Here is a 21,869-nt window from a genome sequence, read left to right on the forward strand (position 1 = left end):
TTTTGTTTTGTTTTGTTTTGTTTTTGGGTCATACCCGGCAGTACTCAGGAGTTACACTTGGCTCTGCGCTCAGAAATCACCCCTGGCAGACATGGGGGACCATATGGGATGCCGGAATTTGAACTATAATCTGTCCGCTGTGATATCACTCCAGCCCTCCTTTTTTTTTGTTTTGTTTTACTCATATTTTCAAAGGATATTTTTTTATTTAAGAGGAGCTGAGTGTTATTACAGTGGGTGTAGCACCTTATACACAACCAACTCAAATTTGATCCCTAGTATTACATATATATATGGTCCCCTTAGCCCCAGCAAGAGAGCCTGCTGTATGCCCCCAAAAGTAAAAGCAAAAATTTATTTATTTATTTATTTTTTTTTTTGGTTTTTTGGGTCACACCCAGCAGCACTCAGGTTACTCCTGTCTCTACGCTTAGAACTTGCTCCTGGCAGGCTCAGGGGACCACCATATGGGATGCTGGGATTCGAACCACCATCCTTCTGCATGCAAGGCAAACGGCCTTAATCTCCATGCTATCTCTAGGCCCCTTTACATATATTTATAACATTTCTTAAACAATGTAGTTGTTTTCTGTTTTATGGCTAATTAAAATATTTGTCAGATTCTAGTGGTTTGCAATTAGTATTTTCACATGCAGAATATGTGCACCAGTCATAGACCTCTTTCCCCTGCCATATTCTTCTCTTTTGATGCTTAAAATCCCCAAGTGTTTGATTGATGAATTTAAATAGTCTTACATAAAAATGTGAGACATCGAATATTTAACAAATTTATCCTCCTCTTTTTGTTAAGTGTTATAAAAAAACTGTAAAGTCTAACTTAAATTACCAGGATAGAGGTGTGGAGAGGAAGAGGCTGACTGAATGGCAAAAACAACAGTGGTGGAGAACCTTGAAAATTCTGGGGGTAGTAACTTAGTAACTTAGAACACCATAGCATGAACATAAACACTATTATAACTGTTATCTCAGTTGCAATTTAAAAAAAAGTAAAAAGAAAGTAGTGTTAGAAAAATGTCTAGGGTTTGCCTTAGATCTCAAACTCACTTTACCTGGGGGCCACAGGAGGCAAAGTCGGGGTGATCCTTGAGTGCAAAGTCAGTAGTAAGCCTTGAACATTGAGGGGTGTGACCCAAACAACTAAAACAAAACAAAACAAAAAAAGATTCCTCTAGGGCAGGGCCACAAAATGTTGTACGGAGGGCCGCAAACGGCCTGCAGGCCGCGAGTTTGAGACCCCTGCCTTAGAAACTTGTATCACTTTTTCTTTCTATTTAAGATGCCAGTGACAACAGCCGTTCCTACAAAACTGTTTTGGACCGATGGAGAGAGTCTCTTCTTTCTTCTGCTAGTCTATCCCAAGTCTTTCTTCATCTGTCCACCTTGGATCGTAGTGTGATATGGTCTAAATCTATATTGAATGCTCGTTGCAAGATGTGCCGAAAGAAAGGTGATGCTGAAAACATGGTGCTTTGTGATGGCTGTGATCGGGGTCATCATACCTACTGTGTTCGCCCAAAACTGAAGGTATCTTCTACTCAGATTAAGATTGATTGAGATTTTTAATAACAGATTATTATTTTTGAGTAATGAATTATTATTGATCATTCATTGTAACTTGTTAGACTGTGCCTGAAGGAGATTGGTTTTGTCCCGAGTGTCGGCCTAAACAACGTTCTAGAAGACTCTCATCTAGACAGAGACCATCTTTGGAAAGTGATGAAGAAGTGGAAGACAATTTGGAAGGTGAGGATGATGAAGGTGATGATGGTGAGGAAGAGAGTCAAAGTGAGGAAGAAGAGTATGAGATTGACCAAGATGAAGATGACTCTCAGGAAGAGGAAGAAGTCAGGTAAGTTCCAACATGCAATAAAATGAGTCATTTCCCTTTATCTGAACAGTCTTTTGAGCCATTCCATCTTGAATGGAATGATTAGCCGGGTGGTCAGTGTAATTTCTTTTCTTAACTAGTAGGTAATAGACTACCTGAAATTACCCTTGCTCTTTTTGTGTATTTGAAAATACTCCCTAAGGAATATAGTACATGTAGGAGCTTAGCCAATTGACAGAATCAAGTATGAATTCATAGGAATGCTATGCCCAAAGAGTATCTTGTAGAAAGAGAAAAAGAGAATGAGGAGAAGAGGGAGAGGAAAAGACAAAGGAGAAGTTAGAAAGAGAGAGACAGAGAATGTCAAGAAGCACATTGTTATTGTTTTTGTAGGGGCACTTTTGGCTGTAGTTATGGTTTTTCTACAGTTCTTCAAGGCCAGCCAGGCCTCCTCTGTAGGAGCTCAGAGGGCAATGAAGTGCAATGACTCAAACTCAAGCCTCACAGATATCTTCCTAGACCCCAGCACAGTTATTGTGGAGGCTGTGCTCCTGCCTGTGTTTGGGATGTCTTCAATGATGTTTGGATTGAATTTGGGGCTCTAGAATGCAAAGCTTGAACTTCAGCCCTTTGAACCATCTGCCTATTCAGTGCATTGTGTTTTGATATTTCTACCACATCAACATTATCATAACCGAATATTCTACAACCTAACAAGCTAGATCTTTTTTTTTTTTTTTTTTATTTAAAACAGTTAATTTACTGATTCATTGATATTTGGGCCACACCTAGTGGCGCTCAAGGGCCACTCCTCGCTCTGTGCCTGGCAGGCACAGGGACCATATGGGATGCCGGGATTCGAACCAATGTTGGTCTTGGGTCGGCTGCTTGCAAGGCAAATGCTGTACCACTGTGCTAGCTCTCCGGCCCTGTTTTTGTTTTGGGTTTTTGTGGGGGTTTTTTTGTTTTTGTTTTTTTGTTTTTGGGTCACACCCAGCAGTGCTCCATGCTCAGAAATTGCTCCTGGCAGGCACGGGGGACCATATGGGACACCAGGATTCGAACCGATGACCTTCTGCATGAAAGGCAAATGCCTTACCTCCATGCTATCTCTTCGGCCCCTTTCTTACTTCTTAAAGGCAATTAAAGACTGAATTTAATAAGAATCAGAAGAAACAGATGAGCCAGAGCGGTGGCACAAGCCATAGGGTGTTTGCCTTGCACACACTAACCTAGAACAGACTGTGGTTCGATCTCCTGGTGTCCCATATGGTCCCCCAAACCAGGAGTGATTTCTGAGCGCGTAGCCAGAAGTAATCCCTGAATGTCACCAGGTGTAGCCCAAAAACAAAAAACAACAAGAGAATGTCTTAGGGGCCGGAGCGATAGCACAGTGGGAAGGGTGTTTGCCATGCATGCACTAACCTAGTACGGACCGCGGTTCCATTCCCGTCCCCCAAGCCAGGAAGCCAGGAACGATTTCTGAATGCATAACCAGGAGTAACTCCTGAGCGTAATCAGGTGTGGCCCAAAAACAAAAAAAAGAAAAGAAGAAGAAACAGATGTTTGTTGGTATTCAAAATGCATAGGTCAAGCCCATGATATGAAGCTTACCACAAAAAGTGGTGAATGCAGTTAGAGAAATAACTATACACCAACAATTATCATGACAATGATAGAGAGAGAAATAGAATGCCAGTCTTGAAAACAGGCAGGGTATGGGAGAGGAGGGGAAGCGGAAGGAGACATTGGTGGCAGGAAAGTTACACTGGTAAAGGGAGATCTACATTTTATGATTGAAAATCAACTACAAATATGTTTGTAATCATGGTGCTTAAATTAAAATGTTTTAAAAATGTCCAGGTTTAAGCCAACTTTAGTAGCCAGAACTGTAGGTTACCTCAGTATCAATAGTAATATATTGATCTTGAGACTCAATATAAAAATTGAGTCTCCTATAGCCTATAAAGACAAAAGAATTGTATTTTCTGATTAATTTATCACACTTTGGCATTTCAGCATGATTCACTTGTATATGATTATTCTGAGGATTTTATTAGTATACCATAATTTTGGATTTGATTTTTAATGTCCTTAGAATTTTTTGCCCCCCCCAAAAAAAAAACATGAAAATACACTTTAGTATTTTGGGTTTTTTTTTTTTTGTTTTTTGTTTTTTGTTTTGTTTTTGGGTTATACCCTGCAGCATTCAGGGGCCACTCCTGGCTCTGTGCTCAGAAATCGCCCCTGGCAGGCACGGGGGACCATATGGGATGCTGGGATTTGAACTTTCTGCATGAGAGGCAAACACTAGAGCTCCATGCTATCTCTCTGGCCCCTACACTTTAGATTTTTATGGAAATATGTTAACTTTAAAGAATTAGGGGCCGGGAAGGTGGCGCTAGAGGTAAGGTGTCAGCCTTACAAGCGCTAGCCAAGGAACGGACCGTGGTTTGATCCCCCGGCATCCCATATGGTCCCCCCAAGCCAGGGGCGATTTCTGAGCATATAGCCAGGAGTAACCCCTGAGCGTCAAACGGGTGTGGCCCAAAAACAAAAAAAAAAAAAAAAAAAAGAATTAATTATAGAGCCAGAGCTATAGGACTATAGGTATGCTTGCCTTGCAAGCAGTATAGCATTTGCCTTGCAAGCAGTTGACTCTGGTTCAATCCCCAGCATCCCATATGGTCCTCTAAGCCTACCAGGGATAATTTCTGATAGCAGAGCCAGAAATATCTCCTGAGTGCTGCCAAGTGTGGCCAAAAAAAAAAAAAAAAAAAAATTAGGGGCCGGAGAAATAGCATGGAGGTAAGGCGTTTGTCTTTCATGCAGAAGGATGGTGGTTCGAATCTCAGCATCCCATATGGTCCCCCGAGCCTGCCAGGATCGATTTCTGAGCATAGAGCCAGGAGTAACACCTAAGCACTGGCAGGTGTGACCCAAAAATCAAAAAAAAAAAAAAAAAATTACTTATAGGGGCTGGCATATAGCACAGCACTTTGGGTATTTGCCTTTCGTGCTGCTGACTCAGGTTTGATCCCTGGCATCTCCCATAGTCCCCTGGTTTGGGCCCCAAAACAAAAAGCAAACCAAAAAAATGAATTAATTATAGAATAAATCCCAGTAATACAGAAAAGTACTTCATGTAGGATTTATTGACTGAATAAAACAAGAATAGAAGTAACCATCTGTTCTCTGCTCTGTGCAATAATTGTTTTTCCCACTAATATTTACAGCCCACCCAAACGAGGAAGACCACAAGTTAGATTGTCAATTAAAACAAGAGGGAAACTTAGCTCTTCTTTCTCAAGTCGTGGCCAACGACAAGACTCTGGAAGATACTCTTCAAGAAGTCAGCAAAGTACACCAAAATCTACTGCTTCTAAAACTCCTAGTAGAAGCCTAAGAAAGATAAAATCTGCTCCTCCTACAGAAACTAAATCTTTAAGAATTGCCAGTCGTTCTACTCGCCAGAGTCACATCCCACTGCAAGCAGATGTATTTGTAGAACTACTTAGTCCTCATAGAAAGCGCAGAGGCAAGAAATGTGCTCAAAGCACACCAGAAAACAGTCCCAGCCTCCCTAACTTTAGAATCATTGGAACAACATCGAGTGAGCAGTCACAATCTCTTAATGTTGCTTCAAAGCTTACTCTCCAAGATAGTGATTCCAAGAGAAAATGCAGGAAAAGACAAACTACAGGTATGAACTCCAACTTGAAATTATCCTTATAAAAAATATTGAGGGGCCGGAGAGATAGCATGGAGGTAGGGCATTTGCCTTGCATGCAGAATAACAATGCTTTGAATCCCGGCATTCCACATGGTCCCCTGGGCCTGCCAGGAGCGATTTCTGAACGTAGAGCCAGAAGTAACCCTCGAGTGCTGCAGGGTGTGACCCAAAAACCAAAAATATAAATATTGAGAGGCTGGAGCTATATATATATATATATATATATATATATATATATATAGTAGAGTGGGTAGGACACTTGCCTTGCACGCACCTGCCAGGGATGATCCCTGAATCCGGTACTTTTACTCTGACTCCAAGTGTCAGTTTATTTTATTTGTGTGTTATGCCCTATTTAGCTTATGGTGATCAAATATTTTTCTTTATCATAACTTTAAATGTTCTCATTTTTCAGAATCACCTCCTGTAATAAATAGAAGGAGTTCAGGCCGACAAGGAGGAGTTCATGAACTGTCTGCTTTTGAACAGCTTATTGTGGAGTTAGTACGGCATGATGACAGTTGGCCTTTTTTGAAACTTGTTTCTAAAATTCAGGTATTATTAGATTCATGAAACTTATTTGTGTATATATCTAACGTATTGATCTATAAGGCATCTTTGAGGTAATTGTAATAGTAGTTAGACTTTGTTTATTATAACACCATGACTTGGTAAATCATGTTGTTTCTGGTATTAAATGTTCAAGCACCAATTCCACCACCAATATGATCTTTCTTTCACCGGCATCTCTAATTTCCCACACACCGCCCAAGCCTACCCCCCTTGCAAGCGTAAACAAATTTACTTCACATTTTTGTTACGACATAAAGGCAAATTGAATTATCAACACAGATCAATGAGGAGCTACTTTGAAATAGTTGTTATATTTCTCCATTGTGTTACTGAAGTCAGTGTCTAAAGATTTACCAGGCTGTGGTTGGTGCCAGTTGAGCCTTCTGTGTTACTATTTAGGCTCACTGAGCTTGGTAAATTTTTATTTTCTCATCAAATGTCCTATGATACTTCTGGGCTGACACTACTTTAAAAGTTTGAGATGTTGGCACCGGAGATATAGCATGGAGGTAAGGCATTTGCCTCGCATGCAGGTCAGTGGTTCGAATCCCGGCATCCCATATGGTCCCCGAGCCTGCCAGGAATGATTTCTGAGCACAGAGCCACGAGTAACCCCTGAGCGCTGCCGGGTGTGACCCAAAAAAAAAAAGTTTGAGATGTCAGACAGCCACATGTCCATTATCTGTAACCTGAAACAAATGTGGTGGCTTGGCAATTTGATTAGGTAAAGTTGTGGAACTGGGCCATTTCTACATGTAGAAGGTAAGCTGTGTGTGGTTTCATGCAGAAAGGGGAAACTTGCTCTTCCAATTCTGAAAATGCCACAAAGGCAACTGCCTCAGTCAGTCTGTCTGGAAAGATTCAGCTGCCATCCATCCACCATCTCTCCATCCAATCTACCTATCTATTTGTCTATCTCTATCATCTATCTTTTCTTTCTCATTATCTTTTCAATTGGAAAAGTTATTTAAAAATTTGGAAGTATAGCTCCCTCAATCTCTTTTAATCTCATCACTAAATCTTCTGATGAGTATATTGAAATAATCTCAGTGTTCTTATTCTTTGTAGCATCTAATATGATTAATGTTATAAATTCAACATATCGTTCTATTTTTTTTTTTAATTTTTGGGGCAAACACAGAGGTGCTCAGGATTACTCCTGGCAGGCTTGGGTACTATATGGAATGCCAGAGATTGAACCTGGGTCAGCCATGTGCAAGGCAAATGTCCTACCTGCTGTGCTGTAATTCCAGCCCCAGCCATTCATTTTTTTATTTTCACAATTGTTTTTTGTTTGTTTGTTTGTTTGTTTGTTTTTGGGGGGCCACACCCGGTGTTGCTCAGGGTTACTCCTGGCTGTCTGCTCAGAAACAGCTCCTGGCAGGCACGGGGAACCATATGGGACACCGGGATTCGAACCAACCACCTTAGGTCCTGGATTCGAACCAACCACCTTAGGTCCTGGATCGGCTGCTTGCAAGGCAAACACCGCTGTGCTATCTCTCTGGGCCCTATTTTCACAATTGTTAACAATCAGTTGTTAACTTTTGAGCTGCATCTGTGATCAGGAGTAATTCCTGCTGGTATTTAGGAGAATGTTTGTAGTGCCAAAATCAAACCAGTCACCACATTGCAAGTAAAGCACCTTAACATCCCTTCCCTATACTATCTCTCAGACTACAAATTGTTAACTTTTTTTGGTGGAATGGGGATGAGGGAGTGTCTGTCTGGTCCACACAAAGCAGTGCTCCAGGTTTACTTTTTTTGGGGGGGGGGGGGAGGGGTCACACTCAGCAGTGCTCAGGGGTTACTCCTGGCTCTACGCTCAGAAATCGCTCCTGGCAGGCTCAGGGGACCATATGGGATGCCGGGATTCAAACCACTGACCTTCTGCATGAGAGGCAAACGCCTTACCTCCATGCTAACTCTCCGGCCCCTCCAGGTTTACTCTTAGCTCTGCATTCAGGAATCGCTCACTGTTAGCCGGGGAGACAATATGTGCTACCTGGTATTGAACCTGAGTTGGCCACATGCAAGGCCAACTCTACCTGCTTACCCACTGTACTATCACTCTGATCCAAAATTGCTAACATTTTTAGTACGATCAAGTAGACTTATAACTTTACAGTGATATATATCTTATGTTCATTTTAGTAATATTAAAAGTTAATTATTTCTAAAAATAAGATCTTCATGTATTTGACTACTTGTTATTGATAAATTTTCTAATAGAGAAATATACTAATTATCTTACAGGTCCCAGACTATTATGATATTATCAAAAAGCCCATCGCCTTAAATATAATTCGTGAAAAAGTGAACAAATGTGAATATAAGTTAGCATGTGAGTAATTATATTTTGTTTTTATTTTCTGATAAAGACATTTTTTTAGTCCTTTTTGTAATGTTTTGGTTTTGTTCGTAGTTGGTGTTGTTTAGTTTGGGGATCATAAGCAATGCAAGGTTGCTCTACACTCAGGATTTTCTCCTGGCAGTATTCACACGGAGCCAGGGATGGAACCTTAGTTAGCTAAGTGCAAGGCAAATTTCCTACCTGCTACACTATTGCTCAGGTCCAACTTTCATTTATTTAAAGAAAATGTATCTCATAGTTGACATAGTTGATCATAATACATTTATTTGCAGATAAGTGAAAGTGGGAAAAGGAAGAGAAGAAAGAAATTTTTTAAAATAGAAAAACTGGGGCCAGAGAGGTAGCATGGAGGTAAAGTGTTTGCCTTGCATGCAGAAGGTCGGTGGTTCAAATCCCAACATCCCATATGGTCCCCTGAGCCTGCCAGGAGTAACCCCTGAGCACTGCCAGGTGCTATTACAGATACTGTGACTTTTAGGGGCATGTACTCAGCTGCCAGGCCTCCTGGAAGAAGGGAGATATGGGAGGAGGGTGCCCCCACTTGCTCCAAAAAGCCCTGGAGATATCAGCCTCCAAACTGGGATACCTGAAGTTTGGTCAGATTGGTGTCCCTGAAGGGAATTATAGAGGATCAGTGATGAGGCAGGGCCATCAGAAAAATGCTGATAGAGTCAGTAAATGTGGGGGCTTGGTCTGCCCTCTCCTCCTCACATTGACCCAACATTGTTTTAATGATGAATCTTGTTTTGGGGGTTTGTTTGGTTTGGTTTTTGGGCCACACCCAATAGTGCTTACAAGTTACTCCTGGCTCTGCACTCAGAAATTACTACTGGTGGACTCAAGGAACCATGTGGGATGCCAGGGATCAAACCTGAGTCAGCCACATGCAAGGCAAACGCGTTACTTGTTATGCTATCACTTCAGCACTTTATTTTTTTTTATTTTTTTTTTTTGGTTTTTGGGCCACACCCAGTAACGCTCAGGGGTTACTCCTGGCTATGTGCTCAGAAGTTGCTCCTGGCTTGGGGGACCATATGGGACACCGGAGGATCGAACCGCGGTCCGTCCAAGGCTAGCGCAGGCAAGGCAGGCACCTTACCTTTAGCGCCACCGCCCGGCCCCCACTTCAGCACTTTAATGATGAGTCTCAATGAAATTTTGTAGGTGGCATCCCAGTGATTCCCTGAAGTGCTTATGTATATGGGATAAAGATCAGTGGAGATATAGTGAATTAGTATATTTTACAGAGTCCATTTTAATAGTACTTCTTTATAATTATATCATACTTAATTACATAATAATATTGTTTGGGGGGACTTTTTGTTTGTTTTCTGGGCCACACTCGGCAGTACTCAGGTTACTTCTGGCTCTGCACTTAGGAATCACTCCTGGTGGGTTCAAGGGGGCCAGGTTCAACCCAGGTGGTCAAACCCAGGTTGGCCGCATTTAAAACAAATGCCCACCTGCTATGCTCCAACCCCAATAATATCATTTTAATGAGACAGTTTAGGGCTTGGAGAGATAGTCATAGGGTTACGACACTTGTTCTTCATGCAAGGAGACCTATGCTACATTCCTAGCATCACATGGTCCCCTGAGCACTGTTAGATGTGAAAAAAGAAACACAACATTTTAAGTATTCGTACTTAAATAATACAATGGGTAGGGCACTTGGCTTGGACACAGCCAACCCAGTCCGATACCCAGAATTTCATATGGTGCCTGAGCCCCTCCAGGAGTAATCCCTTAGTGCAGAGCCAATTAGTAAACCTTGAGTACTGCAGGTATGGCCCAAAAACAAACGAAAGATGCTCCCAACATTTCAGCTTTCATTCTGCCACTTTGTTTATCGATTTTTAGTTTCTAAGGAGAAAAAGTCGGTTTCTGTTTCTTTAAAGATATTTGCATATATGAATCAAACTACAACTTATGTATGTATATTCTGATTTCATTTGCTTTTTTTCTTTCTAGCTGAGTTTATTGATGATATCGAATTAATGTTTTCGAACTGCTTTGAGTACAATCCTCGTAACACAAGTGAAGCAAAAGCTGGAACTAGACTGCAAGCATTTTTTCACATTCAGGCTCAAAAGCTTGGACTCCGTGTCTCACCTGCAAATGTGGATCAAGTTAATGCACCTCCAGCTGCAAAAAAGTCACGAATCTGATTGTGTCCTTCTAAAGGATATTTGAGGAAAAAATATTGTTCATGAAATGGAACGTTAAATCATGCTCAAAGCAGATATATGTGTATAAAGCAATAACAACTGATTGACCACACTGAAGTGTGGCCTGCACTATATTCTCAATTTTAATATTAAGCACTCAGGAGAATGTAGGAAAGATTTCCTTTGCTACAGTTTTATTCAGTATCTAATAAATTTAATAGATGTTATTGGATACAGTACTGGTTTACAGATGGTTTTGTACATTTTGAGATCATTCATGTGCCCCAATATCTTAGAAAATATTTTTCACCATGACTATTTTTGTCATTGGTGATATTTTTTTTGAAAGTGTGATATTAATGAACTTATTCATTGAAATAAACCTCTATGATAGCACAATTTAGGGGGAAAGTGTATATGTCTAAAAATTGAGTACATTCTTTTAACACTACACATGAGTGAATTCAATTTTATATTCTTGAAGTGCTGTACCAGTGCTTGCTGGAGGTATTAAGTTTGAGTTTATTAACTAGCTATTTATTTAGCATTCAGAGTAATTTGTGAATTTGTTTTGTATTTATAAAATTTGTACCTGGAAAATGTTCTTTAATTTTTTAAGCATATTACTGTGTTTTATTTTATTTCTCTAACTTCCTTAATCAGTCAATAAAAGATAACACCCTCCCTTTCCCCTGGCATTTCTTTTGGTTTTTCAAACTGTAATATAAATTTCTAAGTACATTTTTTTAAGTGTACAAATAAAAAGATACTTTTTTTGCAAGTGTCTGAATTTTTATTATCTACATATCAACATTGTACTTCTACCTATAAAGGATATAGATAGTTGGAATTATTCTCATTCTTTTATTGTACCCGAGTCTAACTCTATATAGGAAGACAGAGTCTCAGTTTTGTAGGAATAGCTGGATTTTTTTTTTTTTTTTTTTTTGGTTTTTTGGGCCACACCCGTTTAACGCTCAGGGGTTACTCCTGGCTATGTGCTCAGAAATCGCCCCTGGCTTGGGGGGACCATATGGGACGCCGGGGGATCGAACCGCGGTCCTTCCTTGGCTAGCGCTTGCAAGGCAGACACCTTACCTCCAGCGCCACCTACCCGGCCCCTTTTTTTTTTTTTTTTGATTTGGGACCAAATGCTCAGAGCTCAAGTGCTCAGAGCTTGCTCCTTACAGGGATCACTCCTAGTGGGACTTTGGGAACCATGTTTTCCATATCCAAGACAAATACCCTCCCTTTTGCACTATCAGTGCGCGTGTGTGTGTGTGTGTTTTGTTTTGTTTTGGGGGCCATACCAAGTGGTACTCAGGGTTTACTCCTGGCTCTACACTTAGAAATTACTTGTAACAGGCTCAGAGGACCATATGGGGTGACAGATTGAAGCCATGTCAGCTGTATGCAAGGCAAATGCCCTATCCACTGTGCTATCCCTCCAGCCCCCGGTCCCAATAGATTTTTTTGGTTTATTGTTTTTTGGGTCACACCCAGCAGCTCTCAGGGGTTACTCCTGGCTCTATGCTCAGAAATCGCTCCTGGCAGGCTCAGGGGACAATATAGGATGCTGGGATTTGAACCACCGACCTTCTGATTGCAAGGCAAACGCCTTACCTCCATGCTATCTCTCCGGCCCCAGTTCCATAGATTTTTAAGGTAGCAGCAGCATTGTCCTCTCTAGGACATTTAAGGAAACAGGAAGAGAGAATTATCCTTTTGTTTTGTCCTATAAAAGCCTGAGAATACTATATTCTCATTTAGCTCACTTGTATATATTTGAAAATTAGTCCTCTTTTTCATATATTCCGAAATTTCTGCATTATTTGCATGAGTGTGTTCATATCTGTAACTTAGAAAATTAGTAATTATCTCATGCCAATTTCTTAGAAAATTTTAATTTATCTTAGAATATAAGAATAAAATGCATCTATTTTTTTTTTTTTTTTTTTTGGTTTTTGGGCCACACCCGTTTGATGCTCAGGGGTTACTCCTGGCTATGTGCTCAGAAATCGCCCCTGGCTTGGGGGAACCATATGGGACGCCGGGGGATCGAACCGCGGTCCTTCCTTGGCTAGCGCTTGCAAGGCAGACACCTTACCTCCAGCGCCACCTACCCGGCCCCAAAATGCATCTATTTTATAGTAAATTATTTGGTTACGGATTCTGCTGGCTATGCGCTCAGAAATCGCTCCTGGCTTGGGGAACCATATGGGACACTGGGGACTGAACCGAGGTTCGTCCTGAATCAGCCACGTGAAAGGCAAATGCCTTACCGCTACACTATTGCTCCAGCCCCACAAATAATTTTTTATATATATATATATATATATATATATATATATATATTTTTTTTTTTTTTTTTGTTTTTGGGCCACACCCGTTTGACGCTCAGGGGTTACTCCTGGCTATGTGCTCAGAAATCACCCCTGGCTTGGGGGACCATATGGGACACCGGGGGATCGAACCGCGGTCCATCCGCTTGCAAGGCAGACACCTAACCTGTAGCGCCACCTTCCCGGCCCTATATATATTTTCTAGAGCTACAGAAGCTCCCAAATTTAGTTGTTCTGCTACCACTTCCTTCTCAGTGAAAAAATAATCTTTCAACATTCTGCTGGAAACCTGCCCTCTTTAAGCCAGCAAAGCGCCCTTCATGGTTCCCAAGACTATTTCCTATTTGGATCAACTAATTCTTTTTTTTTTTGTTTGTTTTTTGTTTTTTGTTTTTTGGGCCACACCCGGTAACGCTCAGGGGTTACTCCTGGCTATGCGCTCAGAAGTCGCTCCTGGCTTGGGGGACCATATGGGACGCCGGGGGATCGAACCGCCGTCCGTCTCCTAGGCTAGCGCAGGTAAGGCAGGCACCTTACCTCCAGCGCCACCGCCCGGCCCCTCAACTAATTCTTGAACTAGTTATTCTGAAAGTGAATCTTAGTCTCTTTTATAGCGGTCACTTCGGATTCACTTTATTTCAGTAGTAGAGACCCAAATGACTACCACCAGGATCATGCTTAGCATTTGCAGTAGTGCTGGTCATCAGTCTCAAAAACTCATGTCTATGAGGTGGGCACTCAGCTGTCCCTCAGCTTCTGAAAGTCTATTAAATTTATATTAAACTTGCTTTTCTTTTCAAATTTCATTAAAATAAAATTTTTGAATTCTAGTTATGTTATCTTACTTTATAAAAATCATTTATTTTAACCCAGATTGTTTTATTTTATAAAAATTATTTTTAATAGCCCAAACCTGTCTGGTCACAGATTTTATATAGCAACAAGGTGTTAACATGCAAGGGAATATGGTAGTGATTGGAATGGAATGATGGCTGAAATAGCTGGTGCACAAGTTTTGCAAACACTACATAGTCCACTGAGCACAGAGCAGCACCTAGCACAACTAGGTTTGGCCCCCACAGAACAAAAATACATAGTAGGAGACAGAGCAATAGCACAGCAATAGGGTGGGTGTTTGCCTTGCACGAGGCTGATTCAGGACTGACCTTGGTTTGATTCCCGCCATCCCATATGGTCCCCCAAGCCAGGAGCAATTTCTGAGCACATAGCCAGGAGTAACCCTTGAGCGTCACTCGGTGTGGTCCAAAAACAAAAAAAAAAAAACAACAACATAGTAGTGTTCGAGAATGTAATGTTGGCATTCACCAAGAGAGAAGCCTTATTTGGCTTCTATTTTGTTTTCAAGAAGGCACTGGCCAGTGAAATGAGTGAAGTGAAAACATGATTGAGAAGAACTGAAGTTCCAGATAGTGAAGGAAGGGCCCGGGAGATAACTCAAAGGAATGGAGTACATGTATTCCAATCCCCCATTTAATTCATACATGCTAACATCATGTGGTCCCCTAAACTAGGAAAGACAATCCCCAAATACTAACCTGGAAGTTAATAAGTATGAGCTAATAAGTATGACCATTTAAAAGGGAGGCAGAGACATAGCACAACAGATAAGGCACTTACCTTACATGCAGCCATTCCAAGTTCAATCCCTGGCATCTCATATGATCCCCAAGTATCACCTGGAATAATTAATTCCTGAGTGCAGAGCCAGAAGTAGCCCCTGGGTTACTCTGGGTATAGCCCAAAAGAAAAAAGTGAACGAGATGTTTCAGTACTTGTAAAGTATTAATTTTTTTGTTTTGTTTTGTTTTTGTTTTTAGGTCACTCCTGGCTCTACACTCAGAAATTGTTCCTGGCAGGCTCGGGGGACCATATGGGATGCCGGGAGTCGAACCACCGTCCTTCTGATCGCAAGGCAAAATGCCCTACCTCCATGCTATCTCCGGCCCCCCTTCTTTCTCTTTCTTTTATTTTTTTATTTTTATTTTTTTATGGAACACAATTGAAGGTGCTGGGGGCTACCACAGGTTCTGTTGTCAGGGTCATTTCTGGCAGTGCTCTGAGGACCATGGAGTGCCCAGGAGGGTCAAAGGAGAGCCAGCTACCCAAGTATTAATTTATTTAACTTACTAGATTACCTAGTGTGGGGGGAGGTCAAACCCCTTGTTGATGGTCTCCAAGTCTAAGAATGACTCCCAGAATGATAAATTGAATCCCATTCTTCCGTCCCCCCTTTTGAGGGAGACTTTGATAATAATATCCGACGTGAATAATCAACGAATGCAAAAGATTAGGGGACCAAAGGTTCAGCAAAGAAAGTCTTTTGTCAGTTGCAACCAGCTCCAAAAAGCAAACCGAACCAGCAGTCAGTTCTGGCAAAAGAGCTCCCTATGCCTCCCCAACAAGCTATTTATTTGTTTCCTTAATCACCCCCACCTGGAAGATCCAGGTGGGATGACAGGCAAAAACATTATTACAACAATCACACAACAACCTAGCAATGACATCACTTTAAAAAATATATATTTTGGGTTTTGTGGGGAGGGACCAAACCCGGTGATGCTCAGGGGTTATTATTTCTGGCTATGAGCTCAAAAATCACTCCTGGCTTGGGGGACCATATGGGACTCTGGGGATGGAACCCAGGTCCATCCTGGGACAGCCAAGTGCAAAGCAAATGCCCTAACGCTGCACTGTCGCTCTGGCCTCTAAAACTAGATTTCTTAAACTTTATTGATTGATTGATTGTTGGTTGATTGGTTGGTTGGTTGTTGGGCCACACCCAGCAGTGCTCAGGGGTCACTCCAGGCTCTACACTGAGAAAACGCCTCTGGCAGGCTGGGGCATTATATAGGATGCCAGGAATCAAATCGGGTCCCCTCCTGGGTCAGCCACATGCAATCTAATGCCCTACCGCTGTGCTAGCTCTCTGGCCCCAATGACATCACATATGAGAAAGGGCCCGCCAGAGCAGACTTTCTTAATAGCTTCTTGGGGGGAAAAATGGACAAATTACAAATCAAAAGAACATCTGGAAGTCCATCTTATATAATAAAAAAGTTTTTAGTTGGTGGGCTCATTCTTACTCATTCGTCACATCTGGTAGAATTACAGAATTAAAGAAAGTGTACTGAGAGTTCACATGTGTCAGAAACTTTGGGGCTTATATGCAAGTTCACATTTAGAACTATGGGCCCGTGATTATCGAACTGGAATCTCTTGCTCCTGGAGCTGTTCCGCCAAGCAGGAAATGAACAGACACTACTCTGAGGAAGACCAACAGATGGCCAACAGACATATGAAAAAATGCTTATAATCACTTATTAGGGAAATCCAAATCAAGACAATGAGATATCATCTTACACCAGTGAGGATGGCACATATCAAAAACACTGGGAACGATCTGTTGGCGGAGTTGTGGTAAGAAAAAAACTCTCCTCCACTGCTGGTGGGAATGCTGCCTGCCTGGCTCAGCCTCTATAGAAAACAGTTTGGAGTGTTCTCAGTAAGCTCAAAATTGAGCTGCCATATGACCCAGCAATTTCTTTTTGGATATCTATTCCAGCACAGAAAGCATCCATCCAAAAAGATGTATGCACACCACTATTTATTGTAGCACTCGGTATAATAGCCAAGACTTGAAATCAACCTAGATGTCCGACATCAGATCATGAAGATGTGGTACATATATACAGTGGAATTCTACATAACTGTAAGAAATAATGCAATCATGCAATTTGCAGCTACATGGATGGAACTGGAAAATTTTGTTTTGTTTTGTTTTTGGGTCACACTCGGCAGTGCTCAGGGGTTACTCCTGGCTCTATACTCGCTCCTAGCAGGCTCGGAGCACCATTTGGGATGCTGGGATTCGAACCACCATCCTTCTACATGCAAGGCAAATGTCCTACCTCCATGCTATCTAATCCGGCCCCATCTTTTTTTTTTTGGAAGATATTATGTTAAATAAAATAAGCCTAAAGAAGGATAAATACAGAATATCAGTTATATGTTGCATTTAGAATAATGGTATGAAAAAATGCAATAGTATAAATGGGAGTTGCCTTGAACACCTTTATAGTATAGTGAGTATAGTGAGGAGAAGGAAAGAAACTGAGTAAAAGAGGAGAAACACAAATATGAAAGGATGGAGGCTAGGGACTAGGCGGTCTCAGGTACATTAATAGTGTTAAAAGGACAGAACTGGGGGGGGGGAATGCTGGAGGGGAGAAAAGGACAGAACTAAATATCCAAGCCAAAGGCAACAACAATGGAATCGAGACACAAAACAACAACAAAAGTGTTAAACAATATTGTAATCCATGTTGCTTAAACTTTATTTCTTTTGTTTTAGTTTTGGGGTCACACTGACAGCACTCAGGGGCCACTCCTGGCTCTGTACTCAGAAATCGCTCCTGGCAGGCACGGGGGACCATATGGGATGCCGGGATTCAAACCACCATCTTGCCTGCGTGCAAGGCAAACACCCTACCTCTATGCTATCTCTCCAGCCCAAACTTTATTTCTTAATTATCTCTTTAACGTTCCAATGCCACCTACCTTCAAAGAGACTCCTTTACACATTCCTATCCCTCCTCTTCTTTCAGCATCGAGTCTAGGAGCTAGTGTTTTTTCCAGTTCATTTGCTTCAATTCATATTCATATGTATGAAACCATCTGGTTATTGTCTCATTTTCTTCCTTCAATTATGAGCTTTTCATTTTATAGAAAGTAATATACAAAGAAACAAAGGGGGGATGTACTGCCTGTATCTTTTTAGTTAACTAAAACCACTTGGGAATTGTTTCTGAACTTGTGGGATAATTAATAAATGAGTTTCCAGTCTTTTCTATTAAAACTATTCAATCGTCTTCCTCACAGAATTGAAAGGCAAACCAACACATTGAGCTAGTTACACTATGGAAACTGTTTCTAGAGCAATGCTTATTAGCTAGTTGACTCTCACTAAGCCATTACGGAGCAAATGAATAAATGAACACAACTAAGAAAGTTTGTGTAAAATACATATACACACATATTTGGGGCCGGAGAAATACACAGTGGTAGGGCATTTGCCTTGCATGCAGCTGACCCAGGACAGTCGGTGGCTTGAATCCCAGCATCCCATATGGTCCCCTGTGCCTGCCAGGAGTGTCTTCTAAGCACAGAGCCAGTAGTAATCCCTGACCGCTGCCGGGTGTGACCCAAAATAAAGCAAAAAACAAAAATCCACAGTTAATCTATTACATGAGTATTGTCACAAGCGACAATAATACAGAGGGTAGGCCACTTGCCTTAAACATGGCAGACCAAGGTTCAATCTCCAGCATCCCATATGTCTCCTGAGTATGCCAATGGTAATCCCTAAGTACAGAACCAAGCGAAAGCTCTGAGCACCTCCTGGTGTGGTCCAAAAACCAAAAACAACCAAAGAAAAAAATTTCACAAGGTAAAGAAGCTTATGATCTAAAGTAATTTAATGTATATATGTATATTTGTAAAATATGTTAAGCTTATACATATAAAGTATTTACTTTCTCATTTAAAAAAAAAATTGGTAAAGAGGGGCCAGAGAGAGAGAACAGAGATAGGGTGTTTGCCTTGCACGCAGCCGACCCAGGGAGGACAGAGGTTCGAATCTCGGCATCCCATATGGTCCCCCGAGCCTGTCAGGAGTAATTTTTTTGTTTTGTTTATTTTTGTTTTGTTTTGGGGTGGGGTGGGTCACACCCGGCAGCGCTCAGGGGTTCCTCCTGGCTCTATGCTCAGAAATCGCTCCTGGCAGGCTCAGGGGACCATATGGGATGCCCGTCGGGATTCAAACCACCGACCTTCTGCATGCAAAGCAAACGCACTACCTCCATGCTATCTTTCGGGCCCAGGAGTGATTTCTGAGCATAGAGCCAGGAGGAACCCCTGAGCGCCACCAGATGTGACCCCAAAACCCAACCCCCCAAAAAAATTAGCTAAAGAAATACTCCTGAAGAAACTTGGGGGACCTTGTGTTGCCAGCGATTAAGTCTGGGCCTTCTGTCTCATGCACTCATCTCTTTGAACTATCTCTCCATATTTAGAACATGTAAAATGTAAATTTTGGGGGCCGGAGTGATGGCATAGCGGCAGGGCGTTTGCCTTGCGCTCGCTAGCTAGGACGGACAACGGTTACACACACACACACACACACACACACACACACACACACACACACACACACCACGTCCCATATGGTCCCCCAAGCCAGGGACAGTTTCTGACCGCATAGCCAGGAGTAACCCCTGAGCGTCACCGGGTGTGTCCCAAAAACCGAAAGAAAAAAAAAATAGTAGTACTTCGACAATAATTATTTGTAGACATAAAATTTGTTAAGAGAGTAAACTTTCTTTCTGCTTAGGGTTTTTGAGGGGCAGGATTGACCTGCGCTCCTGTGGTGCTCTGGAGACCATCTGGGGAGCTGGAGATTGTGGTGCCAGTAACAACCCCGAGTCGGCCGCGTCGGAGGCAGACTCGCTGTCCCCTGTACGATCGTTGCGCCTCCAAAATTTCTCATGTCGTCCAATAGGATTCCTGCTAAATTAAGTTGTCTTCAAGAACTTGTTTTTCATCGGAGCAAAAGTGGAAAACCCTTCCGAAGGAACGTAGTGAATCTATGTAAAGTTGAACCTGTCGTCAGCTGGAAGTAGTCGTTCCCATGGTGTCCGACAGGTGTCGCTGAGCTTCCCTTAAAAATTTAAAAAGACCCGGGCCCGGAGAGATAGCACAGCGGTGTTTGCCTTGCAAGCAGCCGATCCAGGACCAAAGGTGGTTGGTTCGAATCCCGGTGTCCCATATGGTCCCCCGTGCCTGCCAGGAGCTATTTCTGAGCAGACAGCCAGGAGTAACCCCTGAGCACCGCCGGGTGTGGCCCAAAAACCAAAAAAAAAAAAAAAAAAAAAAAAAAAAAATTAAAAAGACCCAATGTGCAGCAAGGTAGTTCCTGACACACAGGTTATTCAATATAAAAAAATAAAAAATAATAAAAAATAAATAAAAAATAAAAACACTTAAAAATTGGGCCCGGAGAGATAGCACAGTGGTGTTTGCCTTGCAAGCAGCCGATCCAGGACCAAAGATGGTTGGTTCGAATCCCGGTGTCCCATATGGTCCCCGTGCCTGCCAGGAGCTATTTCTGAGCAGACAGCCAGGAGTAACCCCTGAGCATCACCAGGTGTGGCCCAAAAACAAAAAGAAAAAAGAAAAATTGGGGCCGGAGAAATAACACAGCAATAGGGTGTTTGCCTTGCATGCAGCCAATCCAGAACAGACGGTGGTTCGAATCCGGGCATCCCATCTGGTCCCCCGAGCCTGCCAGGAGCGATTTCTGAGTGCAGAGCCAGGAGTAACCCGTGAGCTGCCGTGTGTGACCCAAAAATTCACATTTAAAATATATTTAAATGCTAAGTCTCTGTCATATTTATTAAAAATTGATTTTTATACAAGTAAGTGATTAAGTTGTTAAATACAACTTAAATATAATGGAACCTAGAAGATACCTAAAAACAAGAAAATCTAACAAGTTTGAGGGAAATAATAATCATTTCAGTAATTGATGTTGGAACAACTGGATACCCATATACTAAAAGAAATTTGAGCTGAAATTTAAACTGAAAAAGTAAATCAAATTAGATCATTAACCTACATGTAAAAGTAGGATTATAAAACTCTGAGCCAGAGTCAGAGCACGATGGGTAGAGCATTTGCCTTGCATGCAGCCAACCAGGTTTTGATCCCCAGTAACCCATATGGTCCCCTGAGCCTGCAAGGAATAATTTCTTTCTAAGCACAGAGCCAGAGTAACCCCTGAGGGCCACAGGATGTGGCCCAAAACAAGGAAGGAAGGAAGGAAGGAAGGAAGGAAGGAAGGAAGGAAGGAAGGAAGGAAGGAAGGAAGGAAGGAAGGAAGGAAGGAAGGAAGGAAGGAAGGAAGGAAGGAAGGAAGGAAGGAAGGAAGGAAGGAAGCAGGGAGGGAGGGAAGAAAGATAGAAAGCGAGAGAGAAAGAAAGAAGAAAGAAAGAAAGAAGAAAAAGGAAAGAAAGAAGGAAGGAAGAAGAAAGGAAGGAATGAAGGAAGAAGGAAGGAAGAAGAAAGGAAGGAAGGAAGGAAAAAGGAAGGAGGGGAGGAGGGAGGGAGGGAGGGAAGGAAGGAAGAAGGAAGGAAGGAAGGAAGGAAGGAAGGAAGGAAGGAAGGAAGGAAGGAAGGAAAAAGGAAGGAGGGGAGGAGGGAGGGAGGGAAGGAAGGAAGAAGGAAGGAAGGAAGGAGGAAGGAGGGAGGGAAGGAAGGAGGAAGGAAAACTCACACAAAAAGGTATTTTATAACTCCTCATAAGCACAGATTTGGCAATGGTTTCTTAAAAATAGTGCCAAAAGCAAAGTAAACAAACTGCATTAAATTTTCAGGGTTTTGGGGCCAGAGAGATAGCACAGTGGTGGGGCATTTGCCTTGCATTCAGCAGACTCAGGAGGGACCCAGTTCGATTCTTGGCATGCCATGTGGGCCCCCAGCCTGTCAGGAGCAATTTCTGAGTGCAGAGCCAAGAGTAATCCCTGATTGCCATGATGTGGCCCAAAAAAACAATAAATCAAACAATCAATAAATAAAGTTTTTTAAAAAAATAATTTTGAGTTTTGTTCTTCAAAAAACACCATTAAAAAATTAGAAAGGGGGGCCCGGAGAGATAGCACAGCGGCGTTTGCCTTGCAAGCAGCCGATCCAGGACCAAAGGTGGTTGGTTCGAATCCCGGTGTCCCATATGGTCCCCCGTGCCTGCCAGGAGCTA

At 42.1% G+C, this 21,869-nt stretch overlaps 1 protein-coding gene across 1 annotated transcript in view; it reads left to right on the forward strand.

Moving 5' to 3' along the window:
- BAZ1A (bromodomain adjacent to zinc finger domain 1A) overlaps positions 1 to 11,478 on the forward strand; it is a 90,105-nt gene extending 78,627 nt beyond the window's left edge. Inside the window, 6 exon segments of the mRNA XM_049766950.1 lie at positions 1,298 to 1,545; positions 1,644 to 1,870; positions 5,086 to 5,552; positions 5,998 to 6,137; positions 8,412 to 8,499; positions 10,501 to 11,478. Of these exon segments, the coding sequence (XP_049622907.1) occupies positions 1,298 to 1,545; positions 1,644 to 1,870; positions 5,086 to 5,552; positions 5,998 to 6,137; positions 8,412 to 8,499; positions 10,501 to 10,697 (1,367 nt within the window). The 3' untranslated portion in view covers positions 10,698 to 11,478.
- The last annotated feature ends 10,391 nt before the right edge of the window (positions 11,479 to 21,869 follow it).

The sequence above is a fragment of the Suncus etruscus genome, chromosome 2, assembly GCF_024139225.1.
Source record: "Suncus etruscus isolate mSunEtr1 chromosome 2, mSunEtr1.pri.cur, whole genome shotgun sequence".
Classification (NCBI taxonomy): domain Eukaryota; kingdom Metazoa; phylum Chordata; class Mammalia; order Eulipotyphla; family Soricidae; genus Suncus; species Suncus etruscus.